This window comes from Pleurodeles waltl, chromosome 10 (genome assembly GCF_031143425.1).
Source record: "Pleurodeles waltl isolate 20211129_DDA chromosome 10, aPleWal1.hap1.20221129, whole genome shotgun sequence".
Taxonomy (NCBI): Eukaryota; Metazoa; Chordata; class Amphibia; order Caudata; family Salamandridae; genus Pleurodeles; species Pleurodeles waltl.
The window spans coordinates 294,358,579-294,384,223 of record NC_090449.1 but is presented as its reverse complement, the minus strand read 5'-3'; the positions used below and the strand labels follow the sequence as shown (position 1 = coordinate 294,384,223).

At 43.5% G+C, this 25,645-nt stretch overlaps 1 protein-coding gene across 4 annotated transcripts in view; it reads left to right on the top strand.

The window, feature by feature from the left end:
* Window positions 1-25,645, top strand: part of NAA60 (N-alpha-acetyltransferase 60, NatF catalytic subunit) — a 98,556-nt gene that overhangs the window by 47,125 nt on the left and 25,786 nt on the right. For all 4 annotated transcript variants that reach the window (XR_011199098.1, XR_011199099.1, XM_069210437.1 and 1 more), the window contains 3 exons: window positions 3,391-3,520; window positions 10,581-10,677; window positions 18,935-19,169. Coding sequence is in view for 2 of the 4 variants with exons in the window: in XM_069210437.1 (XP_069066538.1) it covers window positions 3,391-3,520; window positions 10,581-10,677; window positions 18,935-19,169 (462 nt within the window). In the remaining 2 variants the exon portion in view is untranslated. The remainder of the gene's footprint in view (window positions 1-3,390; window positions 3,521-10,580; window positions 10,678-18,934; window positions 19,170-25,645) is intronic.

The window sequence follows — 25,645 nt, the reverse complement described above, 5'->3', positions numbered from 1 at the left end:
CGAAACTGAGTATACATGAAACTGGCCCTAACTCCCCTTCCTGAGGTCAGGTTGGCAACGGCCATTTGTCCAAAACATTGAACAATGATTACACATTAAGACCATCCCCTTCCTCCTCCCACCCCCCAATATCCATAGTAACTGAATGATTTTCAAGGGGTTGCTGTTGCAACAACCACTCAATAAACCTTTCTGCTTCTGGTCCCCTTCAGGAAAATGATTGCAGGATCCCTTGACCAGGACCCTGCCTGCACGGTCTTGAAAGTTCATGGAGTGCACTCAGGCAGCTGCAGCCACCCACCTTCCTGAGTTGTTCCAGTATGTATACACTCAGATGAAGTCTACATACTGGAGGCTGGGTGATGAGGGGATTGGGGGGCGGGGGGCTATTAAGTGCAAAGGGGCATTCATAAGTCATCTGACAATCTGGGTGTAACTTGAGGCCCAAATGTCAGGCCCTTTTGAGTGTACTCAGAATCAAGACTCTTAGAGGTGGAGTCAGTGCTATGTTCACTGGAATTTTGCATTAACCGTGCATGAAAGGAGGTTGCAGTGTTGGTTGATTGCTGCCTTCTCATGATTAGTCTGTGTTCTGGTAGGCCGTGCAGCCAGAACCTTGTCCGTTTCCTTCGGCGGCAGCATTTTGGAGGCAGTGGGCCTTACCTTTTTCCCTTATTCATACCTGCCTTGTATTACTCAAGCGAGCCCCATGCTTTGCTTTAACAGGTGCATCAAAGAATACATCACAGTTATCCACAACAACTTTGTCATTCAGGGAGAACCCAAATGTATCAAATGCCAGCCTCCCCTCCCCCCAGTTCTTTCCTGACCGCAAGCAGAGATGCTCTGTGTTGTTGAAGCACTATCATATAGTCAGGGAAGATAGCAGCAGGTGAATTCTCTACTTGGAAGTGGTCTGTAGTGCTGAGGTCACTGACACAATAGTTTAGCAAGCATGCTACCACTAGCAGGGCAATGCCCTTGAGGGTGGAGGTCTTGCTGGCACTCCATGCTGTTAGTCTGTCTCTGTGGGGCCAACAATGTGGTCATCAGCCAAGCCTCCAAGAAAGCAATCATGTCTGTAACCTCCACTTTTTGGGCAGTCCAACCACCCTGATATTGTTTCAGCAGCTTTCCTTGTCCATCTTGCGGTCCAATATTTTCACTCATCTGACCAGTTTGGACATCTTATCTTGCAAGCCTTTCGCAGTCTGGCGCAGTGATCATCACAGAAGATGCTCAGTTCCACATGCTCCCAAGGACTTCTCGGGATGTGTACACAGCTCTGAGGATCATATCCTGGTTATTCAGGGAGTCTATCATCTGATGGCATGCCAGTTGATGCCTTCTGTTCAAGATGGGCTCCCTTGCTTGTCAGGATGCAATCTGACCCTTCTAGCTCCCACACCTGGTTGCCTTTTGTGGTTCTAGTGCAAGCCATGGTAACCCAGGCACAGTCTCTTGGTCAACGCAAGATTAGGTCTTCCCTTCATCTCTTAGCAGCAATGCACAGGGCAAATAGGTGTCGTCGTTTAGCTCCTACAAAGCGTGGTGATGGTTTCGTGTGGGACCACAGGGCCCTTCTCTTAAGTTGTGGGGGCAGACAGGTGGCCCATACAGTGCAAGATTGCTGTAATAGCCAAAAACACCATGTAAGGAGGAAGGGGCCCCAAGCCCATGCACTGCTCAACAGCTTTCGTGTCCTTCTGGAGTCGCCCAGGTTGGACATTCCTCCTGTCAGTTACCATCGCTGTCTTGCTGTCCCCGGTCACTGCAGGTCCTCTCCAAAACCCACTGCCACTCAGACCCTTGAGGCCAGCCACGTGAAGGTCTGGTCGAGGGGGAGTCCCCTCTGCCTGTGCCTCTGAATTCCACCTCCGTACATCTCCCGGTGGTCTATAGTCCTCAAGGGGCAGGCTGCCCCTCTTCTGCTTCCCAAGTGAATATGGCCCGCTTGGTCTGAAATCACTGTGTCCTCTGCAGCCAACTCTTGCAGCTCATCCATCGCTGCTGTGGCTACAAGCGCCAGCAGCTCTTCGTCCTCAGGTGCACCACTCGTTCCTAATAGGCCGGAGCCTACGTTGTGACTGTTTCTTGTTAGCTCAAACCCCCTGGGTGAGGAGGGAACCAGAGGTTTTAGTGGGATTATAAAACGCATCTATCTTGGTTCGCAGTTAGCCATGCCACCCCTTGCAGAGTTATCGTAAAGTCAGGTTTTAAACTATAATGCAGAGAAGAAGCTACAGTTAATGCAATATGTCTTTATATCGACTGAGAGAAGAGAGCGATTGAATGCTAGCTTAGTCTCCACCAATGAGAAAGGGGAAGAAAATAAATTACCGTCAATAAGCATTTAAAGATAACACTCTTAACGATAGGTAGCCAGTGCCATATTAGGTGCAGTCTGAACACTAGATAGTCAAAAAGGCATAAATCAAGGCAATTAAGCTAGACAGATTGAGAAAATTATGTTCCAACAAGAGATGGGCTGGGAAGCTATCTTTTGCCTTGGCGCTTTGAGAAGGAAATACAGATGGTAGGAGCTTTATTAACATTAGTGTAACTGACAAGAGCAATGTCAAATATTAAACTTAAATCGTGTACCAAAGTGGTGACCAGTCCTCTCATGAGAAGAACAATAAGACTTCTCCCACTAGTACAGCTTTTTTTGGAGTTTAATTTCTGAGAATCTGAGCGTCTCATCAGCTGGCACTCTTGGAAAAAAAGCGAGTGGCCGATGTGTTTGTGCCCCCCTCCTGCAGGGAGGCAATAGTTCCCCACTTTGGCATGGTGCTGGTGTTAACTGCCCTTGCCATTGCATTTAACAAGGATTGGAAGGGGCAAATTTGGTACCCTCAAGTTGGAAGGGGCAGGGGTTAGTTGACACCTTCATTGCCACCCCATCTGCTTTGCCTAACTGTCCTCTCTGTGAATTAGTTAGTCCCCTCACCGTACCCCCTTCCCTTGCTGAAGGGTGATGGGATTTTAGAAAAGAAAAGGCAAAATCACCAGGGAAAGCTCATATTACACAGCTGTTCCGCTCCTCTGTGGCTTTAAAATGTGGGGGTTGCAGAAGGGTGTAATGTGCTCTTGTATGTGTGGAATTATGGTTTATGTAACAGTGTATGGTGGTTAAGATTTAGTGAGAAAGACAAGCAAATGAGCTATCAAAGCTTGTAAATTTCGCTTCTTTAAGGCTTGTACTGAGGCCCACACCACCCAGCCTGTCAGCCATAACCCTATCAATCATAACTTCCTGTTGAATATATTGTTTTTCAGGGAAAATATATGTATATAAGCATGGCAAAGAGGGGGTCACTTTTTTTTTTTTTTTTTTTTAACCCATGTTCTGTGAATTACTGTTTGACTCATTCTGATTTCTTTGGGCAGGTATCCGGACTCATGGTATCGGGACATCACGTCCAACAAAAAGTTCTTCTCTATCGCTGCGGAATACAGAGGGGTCATTGTGGGAATGATAGTAGCAGAAATAAAAGGCCGGACGAAAGTGCATAAGGAGGTTGGTGCACTAGCTTGGGCCTAGTCTGCTCCACGATTTGAGGTCTGTTGGTATGAGTCTTGGAGACACGTGTTGACTGAGTTGAGAAGCAAGATTGCTTGATAGCTGAGTTATCTTTACCTAAACAGTAAAGGCATGGATGGTGAAGACCCAAGAAGAAAAGATCAGCAGTACTTCACTTATGTCCTCTAATATGAAGAACCCCCATTGTGAGGGGGGAGCCATCTTAAAACAGATGAGATTGTTCTCGAAACCACAAAATAAGAATGACATTTACCCTCTAGTAAGTGACTCGGAAGTACGCATTACAAGTAAAGATCAAGGAATATCAGTTACTGTCAAAATGAGTTATGGCCCATTGCCCTCCCCTCTGGACAAGTATTAGGTTGACTTGCATCACAAGTTCTAGCATACAATACGTCTTTTTCATTGTCTTTATTGCAGTTCTTGGGCTGTGTTGTGATAAAAGAAGGCATTTACTTCTGAATGGCATTAACCTTTATAGCTAAACTCTTCTGTGCCCTGTATCTTCCTCCTTGTCCTTCTCTCCTCTATCCCTCTCCTCTTTAGTTGTCTTCTCTAATCCCTATCCTCACCTTGATCGCCCCCTTCTCATTTCTTTATTTACTCCTTGCAGTCACACTTCCTTCCTTCTCTTACACCACATTTTCTCTCTGAACTCTCCTTTTACTCCAGTATTGGAACTTTCTATTTGCATACTTGAATCATTCCCCGTCGTCGAGATAGGAGTCCCCGGCACCTTAGAAAAGACAATGTCCCAAAGACATAACAGGTATAACATTAAAAAACTCTTCATTTTAGTAATCTATCAAAGTCCTTATGTAAAAAGGACCAAACTTGAACCGCAACTAATCAGAGAGTACCACTCTTTAGAACCCTCCTGAGAGAAGCTCCAGCACCTCAGATTTTCTACCGCACTTCGTGCTAGGGAGTTTCCGCGGAGCTCTGCTCAGTTTGTTCTTGTGGAGGAAGATTTTCTCACTATATCTGAATTTCTTTTTGCTCATTGGGTGTCTGACCTACACTCCTGCTTTCTGGAGCCTGTTGTACCAGCAGGATTTCTGACCGAGAGAGAAAACGTCTCTTTAGAACCTGCAGCACTTGTGAGAAGAAAAGTCTCCATTCAGAAGACCCTGATACAGATTGTAAATATGGCCTCGATCCTGAACACTCTGCTACTGACTGTAAGGTATGTCATACCTTTTCATCAAAGACTTTGAAGGATAGAGAGGGGAGGTTGTTGATATGGCTCCAAAAGCTTAAATCAAGAAAAACCCCTGTCTCAGACTCTGACAGTGAGGAGTCTTCATGGTCTTTTAGGAAGTCACAAAAGTGGCAAAGATCACCTCATTCTGAGAAGGGTTCAAAACAACCCTCAGACTTTTAAAAACACCTCATGGGGTCTGGTGAAGGCTGCAGTCTCTCATCCTCACCACAGGAAAATAATCCTCCTCTAAGACCAGGCATCGACATTCAACATCAAAGGAGGTACCAAAATACTCATCAGAGCCTTCTACACCCCCCCTTCCAAAGGTGTTGACGGTGTTCAGAAAGCCTTCCTCAGCTTCTGAAGATAGACTGCCGCCGCTGATTCCTCCGACAAGGTCATCCTCGTCGACGAGAACGTACACAGCAGCTGCATCGATGACAACGGTAACCAGTCTATTGATGGTGACTTCTTCCTCGTCGATGACATCCACGACGACAGGTAACAAAATCTAGACCGTTGACGCTGAAGATAAAGATGTCGTCGACAATGATTCCGATGACGACACCATCGACAGGAGCACTAGGGTTATCGGAGAGGACTCAGTCGACGACCTCGTCGACGGTATCGAGAAAAACGCAGTCTGTGTCTGGGAGGGGAGATATCACTCAGCTACATCCCCAAGCAAGATTACACCATTAATCCTGACTCATCTCCTTGAGGTAGATTCAGATGACGATTGACCGTTTGGTCACACAACTTCATGTTAAGTGCCAAGAGGATGAGGAGGAATATTATCAACAGTATTGTTCTCCTCAGCGACAGCAGACTTATGTACCAGAGGAAATGGTTTGTGTTCTGAGTTCCCTTATATCTGATCTACAGTTTGTTGGCAGATTACAAAAGGAGATTTCCATCAGCGCCACAATCGGACATTCAAACAGCACCTCCTCCATCTATGCCTGCCACTCCAGTGCCACAACCTAGATCATCTCCTAGATTGGCCAGAAGTACCCCGTAAAGGTCTTTCATGCAGGTTACTGACTCTTCGGATGAAGAGAGGGAGGAAGGAGAATTGCAGGACAACTCGGATTGGGACAACTGTATGTTGCCGACGCCCTCTTCTCCATCGCCTACTCAAGTGGATTCTCAAACAGGAGATATTGGGGGTTTCCATAATTTGCTTGAGAGGGCGACAAAGAGATTTGCAATACCCATGCCATCAAAACAGATGGATTGTTTCTTATATGACTTCAAGGAGCCGTAGCAAAAGTGTCCGATTCATACCTATAGTAGGCTACATCTGGGAGGAAAATCTTAAAGTAATATAAAATCCAGCTACGGTGACGGCAGTCTTACCTAGGTTGGACAAAAAGTATAAGGCCCCGGCCTGTCTTGTTAGTCACCCGAAGCTGGACTCCGTTGTAACCCAGGCAGCGCAGAGACTTTCCAAAAACCCATCAACGCCACTTTCAGCTCCTCCAGACAAAGAGGTGAATAGACTGGACAACATCGGGAAGCATTTCTCTTTGATGTCTTGCCTACTAGCCTTTTGGCAGCTTGCTGGTGGAGCAGTGCTGTGGCGTCAGGGCTGGCTGAGGGCAACTTCTTTTCGTCCAGAGGCTCAGAACAAGGTGTTGGGCCTCCCTTTTGATGGAGAGGCGTTATTCGGCAAGCATGTGGATGAGGCATTGCAAGCCATCAAATCAGACGCTGCAAGGCCCTTAGGGACACTTCAGTTTAAGGGAATGCCTTTTTGTGTCTCCGGAGGTCGGCGAGTCTCAACATATTGAGGGGGTTACCAGAGTTTTCGTTACCCCTCTTATGCTGCACAGCAGTTTTGGCCTCAATACACCCTAAGGCAACCACCTCATGCGTCCTATTCCAGACCCCCTCCTAGCGGAAGACTGCGATAGGGCAAAGAGGCAGCCAGGCGTCTATGACAAGTTTCAGGCTCCGTCTACCACCTTACCACAGAGCCGGAATATAGGAGGAAGGATATCACACTTCCACAAGAAGTGGGAACAAATAACATCAGAGCAGTGAGTTTTAAACATGTTTGATTTGGCCATACTTTAGAGTTCATTCAACGCCCACCTTCTTGTCCCCCTCATAGCTTCTTACGGAAGCATCTAAAACAACTCCAGCTGGAGGTTGTGACCATGCTCAGAAAGGGAGCGAAAGAGAGAGTTCCTTCTACGGAGAAATGCAAAGGTTTTTACTCCTGTTTCTTTCTGGTATGCAAAATCTTGGAATCTTGGCGTCCCATTCTAGATCTCAGGGACCTAAACAAGTATTTCAAATGCCAAACCTTTCTCATGGTCGCATTGCAAGATATTCTTCTCTGCATGAACTACTGGGATTATATGACATCTCTGGATCTACAGGACACTTACTTTCATATTCCATTTTCACCTGCCCACAGAAAATATCTCTATTTCCTGGTAGCCGGAAGCCATTTCCAATTCAGAGTTCTTCCATTCGGCTTGAAGTCTGCCCCCAGAATCTTTACAAAGTGCCTAGTTCCGGTAGCGGCTTTCTTGAGAAAGAAAAAATTGCGAACTTTTCCCTACTTAGACGATTGGCTAATAAAATTGACTAATAAAGGCGCGGTCGTCTCAAGCAGCTCACGACTCAACGACAGCTTGCATAGCATTATTCAACAAGCTGGGTCTCACTCTGAATCAAACATCTTGCCAACAAGAGTGACAACCTTTTTAGGAGCAAAAATCAACACCATTAAAGACCGAGCTTTCCTGTCAATGGAGAGACAAGCAAAACTTTTGCCTAGCAAGCAGAGTACAAAGAAAAAAGTATTTCTGTACCCACCTAGAAATCGCTTCTGGGTATGATGTCTTCTTGCATACAGTTAGTCCTCTGTTGTCGCCTAAGAATGTGTCCCCTGCAGGAGGAATTAGATCTTCAGTGGTTACAGAGAGACAACTTGTTTGACGATCTAATCACAGTAACTCCTTGGATGGTTCAGGCGCTCCACTGGTGGAAAGACCAGCAAAACATCGCAGTAGGTCTTCCTTTCCTACTGCCTCATCCTTCATTGGTCGTCACCACAGTTGCTTCCCTAGAGGGGTGGGGAGCACATCTTCAAGATATTCAAATCAGTGCGAAGTGGAGCAGCTCCTTCCAAAAGTATCATATCAACTTCCTGGAGTTGAGAGCGATCTCCCTTGCCCTGCAGGCTTTCCTCCCGAAAATAAAACACTCAGCAGTTTTCATAAGGATGGACAATACTGCAGTGATGCGTTATTTAAACAAGCAAGGGGGAACAAAGGCTCTCCTCCTATCTCGGGAATCGCAGACGATTTGGGATTGGGCCATTCGCAATGGCATCAGTCTACGAGCAGAACATCTACCAGGAAGGCAGAACGAGATGGCAGACACTCTCAGCTGACTGACGTCGTCCTGTCACGAATGGGAGCTGGACCAGGCAGTGTTCGAACAGAGCTTCAGGATGTCGCGGAAGCCCAAACTGGATCTTTTTGCAACCCCGCAGAACACCAAATGCTGCTAATATACAAGTTGGGTTCACCGTCCGGGCTCTTGGGGGAATGCGTTTTCGATAGCATGGTGCGGAATATTTGCCTACGCTTTTCCTCCCATTCCTCTAATCTCAAGAGTACTTGCAAAGATCAAACAGGAGCATTACAGGCTCATCCTGATAGCTCCGTGCTGGCCCCGCCAACATTGGTTCTCAGAAATCCTCCTGTTCTCGGAGGCGCCTCACATTCTGCTGAAAGTTTTACCACAGCTCTTGACCAGGGACGGGGGCCAGATTTTACATCCAGACCCCAAATCACTCAAATTATCGGCCTGGCTCCTGAACACAATGAGTTCACCCATTTAGATATTCGCCCTGAGTGTCTGGATATTTTGGCAAAAGCCAGAGCAGATAGCACAAACAAATCATACTCTTTGAAATGGAAGAGATTTTGTTTGTGGTGTCAGAAGGAGCAGATTGATCCACTACTATCACCGCCGGTGCGAATACTGCCCTGTCTCCTCCATCTGGCATCTACAGGCTCGGCGCATGCATCCATTAGGGTGCACTTGGCGGTGATATCTTGCCTCAGGCGTTCGCCTACGTCTCCATCTCTTTGGTCCTCTAGATTAATCAAACAATTTCTCAAAGGACTCTTTCGAGTTTTTCCGCCGGTAAGGCCTCCTCCACCATCTCGGCAACTCAACACAGTTCTCTCTCAGCTTATGAAATACCCATTAAACCGAAACACAGAGCGGATCTGAAGCATTTATCGTGGAAAGTGGCCCGGTTACTAGCCCTTACTTCTGCCACACGGGTCAGTGAGATCCAGGCACTGAGCATTCAAGAGCCTTTTCTTCAATTTAAACAGGATAGAGTGATACTTTGTATGAATCCCAAGTTTGTTCCAAAGGTGCCATCAGACTTTCATATTAACCAACCAGTGAAATCTTTCTTTCTGAGCCCAACATCTCCGGCAGAGAGAGCTCTGCACTCGTTGGACATCAAAAGAAATCTCAAATTTTACTTGGAAAGAATCAAGAATTTTAGAAAAAATACTCAATTATTTGTTGCATATAGTGCCCCTAGGAAGGGACAGGCCCTTTCCAAGAGGAGTATAGCCTGGTGGATAATAGCTGCTATAAACTTTTGCCACCAAGCAGCTGGAAAGCCTTTACAAACCTCGGTAAGGGCACATTCTACGAGGACTGTCTCAGCGTCCATGGCACTGTTTGCGGATGTACCTTTGCAGGACATTTGCAGAGCAGCCACCTGGAAGACTACTCACACGTTTACCAAGCACTGTTGTTTGGATGCCATTCCTACGGGAGATGTAGCGGTTGGTCAGGCAGTACTGCGACATCTGTTCCAGTAACAGTGAGCTCACATTGCCTCCCTCCATCCTTCTTTTCTATTACCCACATTGCATGGTATAAGTTTGCTATGTTTCATTTGCATATGTTCTTCTTATCATAATATATACGTATGTGTAATAATTAATGATATTATATGTATGGAAGGTAATGTTTTTCCATGCTATTAAGAACAGCTCAGTAATCTCTGATTACGTTGAAGGATGTAGAATCCAATGCAGTGTGCTCTGAATACTGCTTTATAGTCTGATTCAAGCATGTGAATCTATGAAAGTTCTAATACTGGCGTAAGATAATAAGTTACTTACCTGGAACTATAGTTCTCCAGTATAGGAATCTTTCATAGATTCACATGCGACCCACCCGCCCGCCTCCTGGGGGAAGTTCTCCTTCAATATCTCTTGTTCAACCGTTGACTTGCACACTAGTGCTTAGAAAATCTGAGGCGCTGGAGCTTCTCTCAGGAGGGTTCTAAAGGGTGGTACTCTTTGATTGGCTGGGGTTCAAGTTTGGTCCTTTTTACATAAGGACTTGGATAGATTGCTAAAATGAAGAGTTTTTTTTATGTTACACCTGTTCTGTCTTTGGAACATTGTCTTTTCTAAGGTACTGAGGACTCCCTTCTCGACGATGGGGAATGATTCAAACATGTGAATCTATGAAAGATTCCAATACTGGAGAACTGTAGTTAGAGGTAAGTAACTTATTTTCTTCTCTTTTATTCTCTCCCAGATCTCAACTTTTCACATTTCTTCTCAATTTCTCCTCTTCTTCTGCTTTGTGCTTTTCTCCCATCTCTTGCGCCCTGTTACCTCCTGTGTTCCTACATTCTCATCTCTTTTTTTTTTTTCTTAACTGTTTCTACTAACTACCTAACCTCTTGCTATCATGTTTACATTTCTCACATTCCCACTCTGATTCTGAGTTGGTCTTATGTTACTTTTTGTGTCTTGTCTCTCCTAGGATGGGGATATTCTTGCCTCCAGTTTTCCTGTTGATACCCAAGTTGCATATATCCTAAGTCTAGGAGTCGTGAAAGACTTCAGAAAACATGGGATTGGTAAGTACATACTGTCTAGAGGTCATCAGTCCTGTCCTTTGATGAATGATCTATTGCAGTGTGCCTTAGTCTTTTTTTTGTGGTAGCTGTGCAGCATTTGTTTCACATTTAGTTACTCTGTAATGAATTTTTACATTATCGCCTATCCAGCTGTTTAATAGACTTTTGTTTTACACTGTTTGATACTAAAGTTTTCCCAGCATTTGTTTTGCTCCAGATGGTAGTGCTTCCCTTTGTTTTTGTGTTTGTTGGTTTGCTTTTAATGGTTTGCTTATTACGTTGAGGTTCTCCATTATTGGATCTTTCATAGATTCACATGCTTGAATCGTCCCCATTATCGAAGTGGGAGCCCACGGTAACACAATAATAGCAGAGCATTTTACACTAATGACCTACAATGCAATGGATTGCCATTACAATAGCCAATCCATATCCTTTGGTACAAAAGAACCAAACATAAGGCACAACTGATCAGGCGACAGCACCCTGTAGGACCTTCCCAAGAGAGGCTGAGTCCCTCAGATTTTCTACCACACGTTGTGTGAGAAGGAGTCTCCCTGAGCTCCGCTCAGTATTTCTTCACATTTCTGATATTTTCATCCATTTCTCACCATGTCCGACTCTTCTAAGAAAGGACGTTTCAGGTCATGTGGATCTTGTGGTAATCTTCACCAGGAGGCCACAAGGATTGTATATATTGCTTGTACCTGCAGCATAAGGTCAAAGACTGCAACATTTGTAGAACCTTTTCAACCAAAACCTTAAAAGACAGAGAGGGTAGGTTGTTAATTTGGTTACAGAGACTCAAAACTAAATCTGATGTCATCTCTGAAGATGACACTGCTAGCTCTTACACTGCTTCTGAAAAGCACAAAAAGAGGGAGAGATCACACGTCCCCTGAGGGTCATAAAAAGGCTGCTAAGAAAAGGTGCCATGACCCCTCGCAAATCTCCTCACAAAAAGGAAAACCTTTGTCTGTCTCTTCATCGTCAATGTTATCAAAATCTCCATCTAAGAAGAAACTTGCACTATTGACCATAGCAAAAACCTCCACACCGTCAATAGATTCCTCAGACACCAGCTAAAGCCTTGTCACAGAAGCCTTTATTGACGACTCCTCAACCGTCAACAGCGCCTCCACATGCTACGACACCTACATTGCCAATGACCCCTACATTGTCGACATTCACTACACCGTCGACGACGACTATTACATCGTTGGCAACAACTACCACATTGTCGACAACAACGAGCACATCGGTACAACACCATCACCAATGACAACACAGACAACCTCATCATCACATCAAATTAATCCATCGTTGGCGCCACGCTTCTTGTCGAGTTCTCCATCATTTAGAATGAAAAGACCCTCAAGCTTGGAAGTTACCCCTCATTTTCAAGCACGATCAACCAGACATTTTTACCAAGATCCTTCGCAAGTATCACCATTGCCACCTGCCAATTTTCTGGAAGAATCTGATGATGATGGTTTATTTGGCCTAACAAATAGCCTTTCACAGCTAAATGTCAAATATCAAGATGATAATTACTAAGTATATAACCAATATTACACCCAGGAATTCCATCCACAGCATGCAGCTGCCAAGACCCAGCAATATATGGAACCCATTCAGGAATCCATTGTCCAGCTTCCTGTAACATTAGTAGAAGACTTACCTACCATGTTATTAGACTACCTGTGGGATCACAACCAGCTCCTCCTCCAACAGCGCCACCTCCTACACCACCTTCAACACCAAGGGTGGTACCACCCTCACACATTGCCGTTCCACTAGTGCAGGATCGGCCTACAACTGATGATGATGCGGAGGGTGAAATTCAAGAAACCAGATCTTCTAGAAATGAATGAGATGAATACATAATTTTCACACCTTCTCCACCTACGCGATCAGCAGATTCCCCACCCAGACAAGACTGGAAGAAACCAAAGGTGGATCCTGACAGAAGAGGACCTGCAAAAGAAGCTTACCAAGTCCAGTCCAAGTTGGACTGTCCGGCTGTGGCAGGAGCCACTACCCACCCTTCTGTGGCTGCAGGACCAGGTCGACGATGGATGAAGAAAGTCAGTAGTGCAGCACAGGAGCAGAAGAGGAGTTCCAGAAGTGATGCAAGTGATGTCCCATGTCGGTGGTCGTATTGCAGTCAGTCAGTGGTGCTGGAACCCACCAACAAGCCTTGGCAAGTGCAAGAGTCGGAGAAGAAAGTTTTGCGAGGCTGAAGAGGACCAGCAAAGCCCAAGGGACTCGACTCAAGTAGGGGAGTTTGAGGTGACCTTCAGTAGCTGGAAGAGTTACAAGAAGAGGAGGCAGCCCCCGCAGGCAGCAGGCACAGGAGTTGCAGTGAGGCCCACTCAACACACCTGGAGAGGGGTCCCATGACGCTGGAGCAGGAGGCAGTAGACTTTGCTTTGCAGGGAAGACTGCTGGAGACTGGGGATTCACGGAGCCTGAAGATCCCTTGGAAGAGGAACAAACGAGCTTTGGTAGTTGCAAGAGTTGCATGCACAGGAGTACTGTTTTACAAGGAGAAGCAAGGGCTTACCGTCTCCCAAGTAGGATAGCTGGTAGAGAGGACCAAGGGGACCACTCCAGCCACCACCTGAGATGTAGGATCCGCGCAGTTCTGGAGGAGAGAGGATCCACGCAGCTGGTCATCATTGCAGTTGGTACCTATGGATGCAGAGGATGACTTTCACTCCAAGGGAGATTCCTTTTTGCTTCTTGTACAGGCTGAAGACTCGTCGCCCTCAGATAATGCACAGCCAGGGAAGTATTGCAGTTCCTGGAAGGAGCCGGAGAAACCATGTTGCAGAGTGGAGTCGTCACTGGAGTTGCAGATTGTCAGTTCCTGGAGGGTCCAGTTCCTGTTCTGGTGGCCAGAAGATGAAGTAAATGATGCAGAGGAGTCCTGCTGGATTCTTGCACGTCGAATCTGAGGACCCTCCCAAGAAGGAGACCCTAAATAACCCAGGAGGGAGATTGGTCACCTAGCAGGGTGACCACCTATCAGGAGGGGGCTGTGACGTCACCCACCTGACCTGGCCACTCAGATACGCCCAGATGCGTCTGCCCACCTTGGATTCAAGATAACAGAATCAAGTGGCCACCTAGAGGCGCTCTGTGCACCACCTCTGGGGTGGTGGTGGTGGACAGAGGAGTGGTCACTCCCCTTTCCATTGTCCAGTTTCGCACCAGAGCGGGGACCGGAGGTCCCTGGACTGGTGCAAAACTGGTTTATGCAAGGAGGACTCCAAATGTACCATTCAGAGCATACCAGTGGCTTAGGGAGGCTACCCCTCCCAAGCCCTGTAACACCTATTTCCAAAGGGAGAGGGTGTTGCCTCACTCTCCCAAAGGGAATCCTTTGTTCTACCTTCCTCTGCTTGAGCTGGTCAAGCAGCAGGAGGGCAGAAACCTGTCTGAGGGGTGGCAGCAGCGTGGGCTGCCCGGAAATCCCTAGAAGGTCTGGTAGGAGCAATACTGGGGTGGTCCTCTAAGGAACCCCCAGAGTGCATGGAATCATGCAACCAATACTGGCACCAGTATCTTGGTATGATTCCGACTCGTTTGATACCAAACATGCCCAAGTTTGGAGTTACCATTATGTAGCCAGGCACAGCTAGTGAGTGACCTGTGTCCAGTACACGGGTAAACTGGCTTCCCCGCACTTACGAAGTCCAGGGAAATGGTGCTGGAGTTGGTAGGGGCACCCCTGCTAATGCAGGGGTGCCCTCAATTGCAGGTACCTGCACCCTACCCTCTACGCTAAAAGGGCCTGCTATAGGGGTGACTTACAGTGGCCTGGTGCAGTGACGTGTAGTGAAAGGGTGCATGCACCTTTTCACACAGGGTGCGATGGCAGGCCTCCACATACATTTTGCATGGGCTCCCATGGATGGCACAATCGATGCTGCTGCCCATGGGGTACCCCTGGTGTCCCAATGCCCTGAGTGCCTAAGTAACATACTACAGCCATATATGGGAGCATCAGTATGCCAATTGTGGGGTGTACTAAGTCCTAAGCAACCACATTTAGAGGGAGAGAGCACAGTCACTCGGGTTCTGGTTATCAGTGAACACAGTCAAAATGCACTGACAGCAGGCAAAAAGTGGGGGTAACCAAGCTAAAAAGAGGCTACTTTCCTACACTTACCGTACTAACAAGGAGGGTAGAAGTCTCAATAGCATAGGCAAGAGATTCATGACCATCTCTGGTACTACAGTGCAGGCAGCCAATGCCTTAGCAATATTGGGGAGGTATGACTGCCAGATGTGGTCAGATAACCCACCATATCTAGACTTTCTGCCAGACAATAAAAAATAAAAAACAGGAGGCACGCAAGATCTAACTAGAAGGAGAAAGAGTAGCTTCCGAAATCATTGATTCATCAGTGGGACATTGCTTCCCTTGCCTTTCGTCAGTTGGCTGACATAAGGCAACCAGATTCTGCCCAGAGGTTCAAATTAAGATTCTGGACATGCCTTTCGACTGCAAAATGCTTTTGGTAAGCATATAGATGATACCTTAATGGCCATCAAGGAGGATACCTAAACTGGTAGAACTTGGGAATATAGGAAAATACCTTTTTGTGGAGCACGAGGTTGAGGAACCTATGCCTTTGTTGGGAGTTATCAATGATACCAACCTCAAAACTATTAGTCATTTGTTCCCCTACCAGCAGCAGCAATATCGTGCACCACAACAAGCTGCATTTTCCAGACAGATGCCCAGATGTAAGCAACCAGCACAATCTAGAGACACGCCCAGGCATAAGTGACAATTTCAGTGGAGCCTGCTACAGTGTCCCCTATCCTACCACTCAAGGGAGCACACATCTCGTTACTACAACCGATGGAAACAAATTACTACAGACAAGTGGGTACTGGATATAATAAGTTATGGCCATACTTTGGAGTTTGTCCACCTCCTGATCAATCACTAACATCACCTGTGACCTGAATCCACTTATTCAAGAAGGAATCAGCCATCATGCTTCAAAAGGAGTACTTCTCCTTTCAAAATGCACATCAGTTTCCTAGAGCTGAGAGACATTTTTCTGGCATTGCAGTCATTCCTTCCAAGGAATCAAACGTCCTCATTCGAACAGACCACACCACTTCCGTGCATTATCTAAATAAATAGTGAGGTACAAGGTCTTGCATTCTCTCTAGAGGCTCAGAGAATTTGGAAATACTACACTGTATCTCCATCAGGGTGAAGCATCTGCCAAGGATAAAGAACAATCTATCAGATACCTTGAGCAGAACCAGTCAAGCCTGCCATGAATGGGAACTCAATCAACCAATTCACAACTCCAGAGATGGGGGGCACCGAAATTAGATCTCTTCGTTTTGCAAGAGATCCAAAAATGATGGTTCTTTGCCAGCTGGGAACCACAGAGTCATGGGGGAATGAGTTTTCGATAAGTTGGTCAGGGATTGTTGCTTACGCTTTTCCCCATACCCTGATCTCCAGGATTCTAATGAAAATGAAGAGAGAACCTTACTGACTGATCCTCATTGCTATTCACTGACCCCAACAAAACTGGTTCATGCAGCTTCTTCTACTCTCGGAAACACACCAATATCACCTGCCTGTATCGTCAACTCTTTAGAACAATGAGCAGATCCTCCATCCACATCCCGCCTGTCTCCAATTGCATGCATAGCTCCTGAATTCAAAGAGTTCAAGCGTTTAAACATCCCCCCAGGAATGCAGGGATATATTATCCAAGGCGAGAGCTGATACCACCAACGGAGTGTATAGATTCAAATGGAGACGTTTTTGCTCTTGGTGTCTACAAAACAAAATCCAGCCTCTCAATTCATTGCTAGAACAGATTCTACCTTATCTACTATCTCTAGCTAAATCAGGACTGGTGCATGCATCTGTTAAAGTTCACCTCGCTATTTGAAGTTACAGACGCTCTCTCAGTTCTGTCTCTCTCTTTGCTCTAACTGAATTATCAAGCAATTTATGAAAGATTCATTTAGAGACTTCCCTCCGATTCGCCCTCCTCCCCCAGAGTGGAATCTTAATGTAGTCCTTTTGCAACAAATCAAATCACCTCTTGAGCCTATTCACAAAGCTGAGCTCAAATATCTTGCAAAGTTGCATTACTCTTGGCACTCATCTCTACAAGGAAAGTAAGCGAAATCCAAGCTTTTACTATCAAGGAACCCTGTCAACGCCTTACTGATGACTATGTTCTCCTTAGAACAAATCCATGGTTTATTCCTAAAGTTCCATTCCAATTTAATCTCAATGAACCTGTGGTACTCTGCACCTTTTTTCAGAATTCCTCCTCATCAGCTGAAAAAGCGCTTCAATCTCTTGACGTCAAACAGTGTCTTACATTTTATTTGCAAAGAACTAAAAGAATTTGGAAAACTGATCGGTTTCTGATTTCCTGTGATCCTATCAAACTAGGTGCCTCAGTCACAAAAACTACTATTTCACAATGGATTTCAGCAACCATCCAACTCTCCCATTTTAAAGCAGGTAAGCTGCTCACACTCAAGCCAAAATCACATTCTGCAAGGGCAATATCCTGTTCTGCTGCTCTTTTTACTGGTGTTTCCTTGGAGAAGATTTGTTGTGGCGCTACATGGAAAAAAAAACACACACTTCAACGTGGCATTGCTGCTTGGAGTTGCCAGCCAGCATGGACGCAGCTGCAGGCCAAGCAGTCTTACTTCATCTTTTTCAATAAGGTAAGCCTCTTGTCATTGAGGTGAATTTATTTTTTGTTTCTCATTTTATCGCTCATAGTGTGATTATATCATTCATGCTTGATTTTATATACTAACGTTACTTATAAAGTTAACAGTACAGAGTTATATCATGTTGTTACCTGCCATCCACTAAGGGTATTTGTGTTTTCAAAATTGTGAACTGTTATTACTGCTCACTATTCTGATTCAAGCATATGATTCTGTAAAAGATCCAATACTGGAGAAGAAAGATTATAGATAGATTCACATGCGACCCACCTTCCTACCCGGAGAGGCTTATCTTATTTCCTCATTTACACCTTTATCACACCTGTACTAGAAAATCTGAGGAACTCAGCTTCTCTTGGGAAGGTTCTACAGGGTGGTGTCACCTGATTTGTTGTGCCGTAGGTTTGGTTCTTTTTTTACAAAAGGATATGGATAGGCTATTGCAGTGGCTATCCATTGCGTTGTAGCATATTAGTGTATAATGCACTGCTCTTATAGTGATACCGTAGGACGCCCACTTCAACGGGGAAGATTCAAGCATGTAAATTTATGAAAGATGCCAATACTAGAGAACTGTAGCTACAGGTAAGTAACTTGTTTTCTTTTCTCTATATGGGTTTATCGTTGTGATTTTAATTACGTTCTTCAGGTTGTAGTGCAGTGTTTTGCTGTTTGGAGTACAGTCTTGTATGAGTCTGTGGGGTTTTGCCTATGTGTTTATACGCACATTTTCCTCTCAGATCTAACAATTCAGTCATGTGCCTGGAAGAAAGGTGCACTTGCATGTTTTGGTTTTTTTGTTTGCTTTTACCTATATTAAAAACAACTCTAGCCATTTGAGACTACAGCTGCTTACAAAACTAATCATTCAACATGCAGAGTGGGAAATTACCTTCAAAATGTTTTGGAATGTCAACTGCATTTTGCATGGCCAACCCCACAGCAGTGACTTCCTTTATTCACCAGGCTTCAACGTAGGGCAGCGAAAAATCCTGATGCTGGCAGAATTTCAGCAGTGATAAAGATTTACTAGGCCAAATCCTATGAATCGAAATGTAGTATTTTTAACTGCAAATTGCTTCTTAGTTCAAGCAAGCTATACTTTTGTGTGGAATAAAACTTTATGAATCCGGCCTCTCTGTTAAACTTTGAGTTGATTTTCCTTTGTTTCTTGGGGATTGTCTCTTGGTTCACTTTGTGAATGTTCTGTGTTCGCAGGTGTGCAGGTGATATCTGTTTTCTTTGACTCTGATTTGCCTGTTATGTGTACTGTGCATCTTTGTGTCTGGACCTTGTGATTTTTCCTCTGTCCTCCCGACACTATTCAGTGTTTTATCTTTGAGTACGAGTTTGTCAGTAATATGCACATTTTGTTACCACAGTTACTCTGTTTTTCATTTTTGGTGTTCTCTGTCTGGCTGTAATGTGTATTTGCTTTGTGATCTGCCAGCATTTTCATGGATGGTTTGTGTGGCAGGTGCATATGACACTTTAATCCTTAATCTTTCAGGCTCCCTTTTACTTGAAAGCCTAAAGGATCATATCTCCACCACAGCTCAAGATCACTGCAAAGCCATCTACCTGCATGTCCTAACCACGAACAACACGGCAATCAATTTCTATGAGAACCGTGACTTCAAACAGCACCATTACCTTCCATATTACTATTCCATCCGTGGTGTACTAAAAGATGGCTTCACCTACGTCCTGTACATCAATGGTGGGCATCCTCCATGGACACTCTTATATCCTTTGCTGCTTTTAGTGCTTCTGCTCCTGTCTTTGTCAGGAGCCTGTTGCGTATTGACTAATCTAGACATTGCCTTGCGTGATTAATTTGTAGACGTTACACTGTACATACAGAAGTTACCATAATTGCTGGAGGCTAAACATATGCATGTTTAGTCTAGCCCCGTTAGCACTTTCATTTTGCATTACAAACCTTGGTTGATTATTGTTTCAATTTTACTTCTCTATAACTAAATTGCATTAATTTTACATTTTGTTGTATCAGTTATTGTACTTGTGATAGACGATAAGTTGCAAATCTAGTGTTTTTTAGTTGACTTTTACATTAGCCTATTTATTTTTCTCTCATCTTAAAGCTTATTGGCGAGATGTTCACTTCTTGATTCCATGTTATTGGTGGGCACATCACAGAAAGTTTGCCCTTTTCTGTTCACTACCAGAATAACATATTCTGGGTCCTTTCAGGAGTCCTGCTTAATAAAACAAACTTCATTAAATGCAGTATTACAGATTGGCTAAATGCGGATTGAAAAAGATCATTTTTCTTTGGTACTGATCACTGTTCTTGTGACCTTAATGACAATGACTTCATGTAACACATGTTTTCATTGCAAAATGTTGTTAAAAAGTAAATTCATAGGTGGGCTTCTTCGAGCAGATGCCCTTATTTGAAGGACCCAGTAAATGTTAATATTTAAACATATTTGGAGTGTTCTGGCTCGAAGGAATTTCCCACCCATGGCATCAAATGACAGAGAAAACTTCTAAAATATGCTCATAAGCGAAGTCTTCCTTGGAAGTGCACCCTCTTTTCTACTGAAAGAACAAGAAAACCAGACACCTACGACACCTCAAGCTTAGATTTAAAAAGCACTGTTTTCAGGTATTTTGTCCACCCTAACAAATGAAAGTATTTTTTGGATGAAAAAGTTGATAAATGAGGTAGAAATCCAATAGAAAGTATCTAAGCAACAAGGAATCATGGTCATTTTGGTCGGACCATTTGTATATGATTAGTGAATAAGTATAAGTCTGAATATTATTTTTTATAGATTTGGATATCAAAGTTGAATCCTCTCATATTTCAGTCTTGCTCTGGCCTGCTTAATGGTGAATATGCAAAACTTAAGGTTATGTATAATTTCTTTTGAAGCTGCAATCCCCAGAAAGTTGGATTCGGGGTTGTGTTCTTAGCAGGGCATTTTTTAAGTTTTGTATCATGCAGAAAATAGATTCTTTAAATAAGGCAGCTTCATTGTGTTTGTCTCCTATTTCCATACTCTTATACCCATATGCTAGGAAGGCAGGGGCCCGCCTGAGCCCTATTTTTATTGGTATTTTTCTAGGTTGATTTATTACCCTCTGATCTAATTGAAGATTAAACAACTTTGGTAAAATGCGGACCACATCTGTATATCTGCAAGATTGCCATGATATATTGCCATTTTAGGCAAACAAAGACATCTTCCTCCTGCTCTTGTCTAACAAAGTCATTTAACAAATAAACAAAGATATAATGCTCTGTTTTTTGTTGTTGTTTTTTTTACCCTGACATAGACAGCAGCTCTTACGTTACATTCTGCAGGCATTCACATTCTCTTTTGCAATCTAGAATGTCCCAATGAAACATTGATATTCCATGAGGGCTTAGTTGCTAGAGCAGTATCATGCCATTTTGCAAGGGGTATCTTACTTACCCTTCGAAAGTTCTTTTCGTGCTTCACCCCTTCTCATCTTGTGGGTGCTCAGTGCTATCCCCGTTATGTGTTAACTCCCTGTAAAATAAGCTGCTCTGCCTCCAGCCTCCTACTTTCTTCGTCTCTTGCCTCTGCCTAATAAGTACTTGACGATTTCATGGAAGCTTTTCAGTTAGTACATCCAAGAGGTCCTGAATCATCGCTGCCACTGCGAGATCTTCACTTTTTCCTAAATGTTCATTGGTCTGTCCACAGCTTTTGCCTATTCTGTTGAATCTTCTGCTGGGCCTGTTTCTGCAGACCAACTTGCTGTATGTAGCCTATGAATAGCTACACATTCATTAGCTAAAATCTTAACCAGCATCACAAAATTGTAGTTCATCTTGCCATTTATGGGCTCGGTAAGTGCTCCAAGTAGGCATTGCTTTACCATATATGTGCATGCCACCTGTACCAGTGTATAGCATATCTAGTTAGTATAGTATTCCAGCATCTTTCCACTATGTTCTCCAATCTTTAGGGAATTGTTTAGCATACATTTTCACATGACAGTCGAGGACCACTTTAGAATATTGGGCGGGATACTTCTTTTTTGCCCATGATTTTAATTAAATTTAATCTAAAAATGTTTGGAGTCTTATTGTTCATCACAGAGCCAAGTGTTTTCCTACTCGGTGACCTGTATATCCTCTATCAGGTTCACTTGTTCATAAGCTGAATCTATCATCCTTGACTCCAACTTCTTCGCTCTGTGTTCAGATCTTATGTTTATGTTAATATTAATATCAACTCTGGATTTAGTGAAGACTGTTTCATTGGTGTCCGTTTCTTCTTTTGCCTCACTCTGTAGCACCTTGTGCATTCTAATCTGTGACATGAGGATGGCCAGTATCTACTCTTAAGGTCAAAGAAGGCACCCACGAGCTTAAAGTCTGATCTTAAGGTAGCGTCCCCCTCAGGGCAGTAACAGGGCTCTAGATCTATTTGGCACATTACTGTGCAGATTAATGTTGATGCTCACTATTGCTTGTAATTGATAGTAAAATATTGGTACACGGCCTGATTGCAGTTTTGTAGTGCTTTGTCTTGTATATCTCAGTTTCCCTTTAATGATAACCAGGATTATTAATCAAACCCTGTTACTTTAAGCTCCTTGGGCCTACCTTTAACTCACTTAGGCCCGGTTTATATTTTGATAGAGATTGTAATACGTCATAAAGGCGGCAGCGTACCATCTCCGCCAAACTAAAGGTCTGTCCACCTCACTTAGAATCTGGCAGATCTTCAGTAAGTCGACGGCAGAGCCTGTTGATGACCAGATGGAGTAATGGCCTTTGGAAGTTTTTCATTTTTCTGCCCGCCCTAGTTAGAGTGGATGGACACTTTGTAAGTTTTTGCTGTCCGTTTCTGCCAGGAAGTCCACAAAATGGCCCCCACACCTTGGGAGAAACCTCCCATGACATTGGGTGTCTTTTTTTTTTTCTTTAAAAAAAACCTTCCGTTTTGGGTTTTGGTTTTTGAGAATAAAAATATGTTTTACGTACAGCTCATTCATGTTGTCACTGGTGGGCATTCACTCATTAATTTGGTACCTTCTATGTTAGCATTATAATTTCATGTATCTTTAGTCAAATTTTTGTGCACTAAGGGCATCACTATGTGTGTGTGTGTGTGTATGTGTATGTATGTATGTATATATATATGTGTGTATATGTATATATATATATATATATACACACATATGTGATTTAATCCAAGATGACAGCTGTGTGCATTTTGCTAAAGTTTGTACAGAAGTTGTCCTCCTTACCTGCTGATTCGGGAGTTCTCTCCACAGTTATTATGTCAACATGTACCTATGGGTGGGCACTCTGAGGTCTGTAGCGGCAGAGTTTCTGATGTAACTTGAGTGATCACTCCGGGTTACACTAGGCAATCCCACTCCTTCTGCATGAAGTACCTCTTATGTATCTGTGTTCACCCGTTACACTTGTTATGCCCTCCTATTCCACACCTGCGCAGTAAGGCTGCTTGTGTCCACTTCACTTTATGCATGTGGTTTAAGTCCCTGGATTAGGGAATATCCATCTTGAACTGGCTGCTCTGTTTTTACTGTAACCCAGAAGAAAGTTAATCATGAGTGCATGCACACCCCGACACAGAGTTGCCTCCTCCGAGAGTCTCTTTACTAATTTCACTTTCAGTAGGGTCCATGTACTTTCCAAGATTCATTGCCTCTTCCTGGCTATCCATTTTCATTGATCATTGTCTTTGTTTTTAGCTTTGTGGCAGAGGTCCTTCCAAACAGTTTTCCTGGTATCTTATGTCCCATTCCAGCTCTAACCCATGAGCAGTCTGCCTTTCTTGGTTAAGTGAGATCAAACAATGTATCCCACTTCTGAACGGCATCAAATCGAGCACTCTCAACCTACACATTTTGATGCCCATCCTACTGTGTTTAGATGGGATTCGAAAGACAAAGGTGGCATCCCTGTCAGTACTACACCTTTCCATCTCATACTGGTGAGGCAGAGGCATCAAAGCAGAAATTGAATTCCTTCATAGGTTAAGCCATCATTGTGCTCCAACAAGTTCTGACCTCACCAGCCATTGAGAAATGCAAAATAGTGAAACGATTCCTAAAGCATGTACAATGGCACAAAGCACATTGATAAATCAAAAATCATGGGAGCTTTCCCAGCAAAAAGCATATCCAAATAAGATGCATTCACCCTGTTCACAGTCACCCATGTGCTTTTGAAAGACCGATGACCCAAGCCTTCACGTTCTATACCTGTTCTGCAGCTCTTGAAAGTTGATCATCAAGCCCTACTTAACACTCTCCAGTCCTCGAAAAATCACAGAAATGTTACTAGACCTGCAGGTCGAGTAGCTTGAATAACCTACTCGACCTAACTGTAATGTACTTGACCCGGAAACGGGCCTCAAATTGTGTGATCCTAGGCAAATATTGTATTTTACAGTCACCTTTTTCTTCATTCTTACATATGAGTGCACCTTCAAATATGTGAGTTCAGCATTTCTGCCTTAAAAAAGGTCCTCTTTTGTTTGATTAAATAAACTAAATGTTTGCTCCATCTATAATAAATCTAGCCCACATATAGGGTACACATGATCCATGCTTGATTTACCTCTTAGTTTACTAATAGCTTTGCCATCAGGGCAGGAGTGTTTCTCAGTTTATGTTTAAACTCCCACTTTTAATAAATATATTTATAATGCACGATGTGGTAGCGCACTGTCATTTACAGACAGTACATTTCCAATAAATGTCCAAATTCTTCCCACTAACTTGCTGCTTTACTGATAAAACAATATAGTGTATTAACAATTTCAGAAAACATTTATCATTTGCACATCACCAAGTAAAGTGTTCTGACTTTTATTTCATCCTATTAAAATATTTTTTTCATCACACAGAAATACAAAAAATGGTCTTTCACAGCTACTGAAATATATTTTTGGAATGTTTGTAAAATTGAGTTAGTTATATAAATGTTATGTATTAGGAAAAACCTGATAACAAAAGCCTTTCATTTCACATAGGTCAGACAGTTCACCTTACAAAATCCTGGAACTCTGCAGTCACAAGGAAAAGTATTTGCATGGCAAGAAGACAAACTGACTTTTGACCTCTGTCTCTGAACACAGAGCAAATTTGAGAAGGATAATATTTAAAGGCATCTTAATTGGTAATTCAGTTTCTGACTGAAACTGAACACCTCTTCTTTGTCCACTTGCCAGAAGGGTCGAGTGGAATCTAAAAATAGCTCGACCTTTTAAAATAAAACTTGCCATAACGAGTGGTCGAGTAGATTTTTCGAGCCCTGCTCTCAACACACATGAGCTTAGGTGAGCCTGTTTATTAGTGTTACTATACGGTCTCATATGATAGTAACATCAGTCGCCTAAAAGACTGACATTCAAGGGTGAATATCAAGAGCCTACTTCAAAGTCAGTTCTCTGAACCTCTCACGAAAAGGGGAGTTATTACTTTTGGCCGATGACCAGCAAGCCAGCACACGTGCAAGTATAGTTTTCATCTGTGAAGGTAAAAGTGTTTGCACTCATCTTGTACAGTACCATATTTCACCTTCCTTATGCATGAAGTTAAGAGTCAAGTCAAGATATTTCGCCCTGAATCTAACTTCCTTACTGCTGTTCTTTTTCAAGTTGTCTTTATCATGTTGACCAAGAAATCTATTCTTCGACACACTAAACTCGGTGGTCTCCAAACAGCAAATGCGTTAAATTTCATGTATGATTCAGGTACATAAATATACATATCAAGAGCATAAAAACTATATATCCAGTTCAGGTGTGAATATTTTGGCTTTATTTAACATCTGTAGATAAATCCATTTCTTCTTATTTCTTCAAAAAATTCTCAGGTTAAAAGTGAAGTAAATTTACAGCCAGGAGCATCAAAGGGCAGTACTGCAAAATCAGAGGTGCTATGTATTGCCTGGCATGTTTCAGTTGGTTCTCCGACTTTTTTCAAAAGGAACAGCGGATCGTCATAACTATTTATAAACTATGAGCAGTTCTATCAATGTGTAAAATCCTTTAATACTTTCCAGAGTCACCGGGTGTAAAATTCCACACACAACAAAAAGAAAAAGATGTTCATGAATTGCATCATTTGCTTTCTCCTTTTTATCTTTTGGAAACAAACATAAAAGAATAATAGTAAGAACCAATATAAATAAAAAAATTGAGTCTTTAAAACATATAACAAACTTGCTCCTCTAATA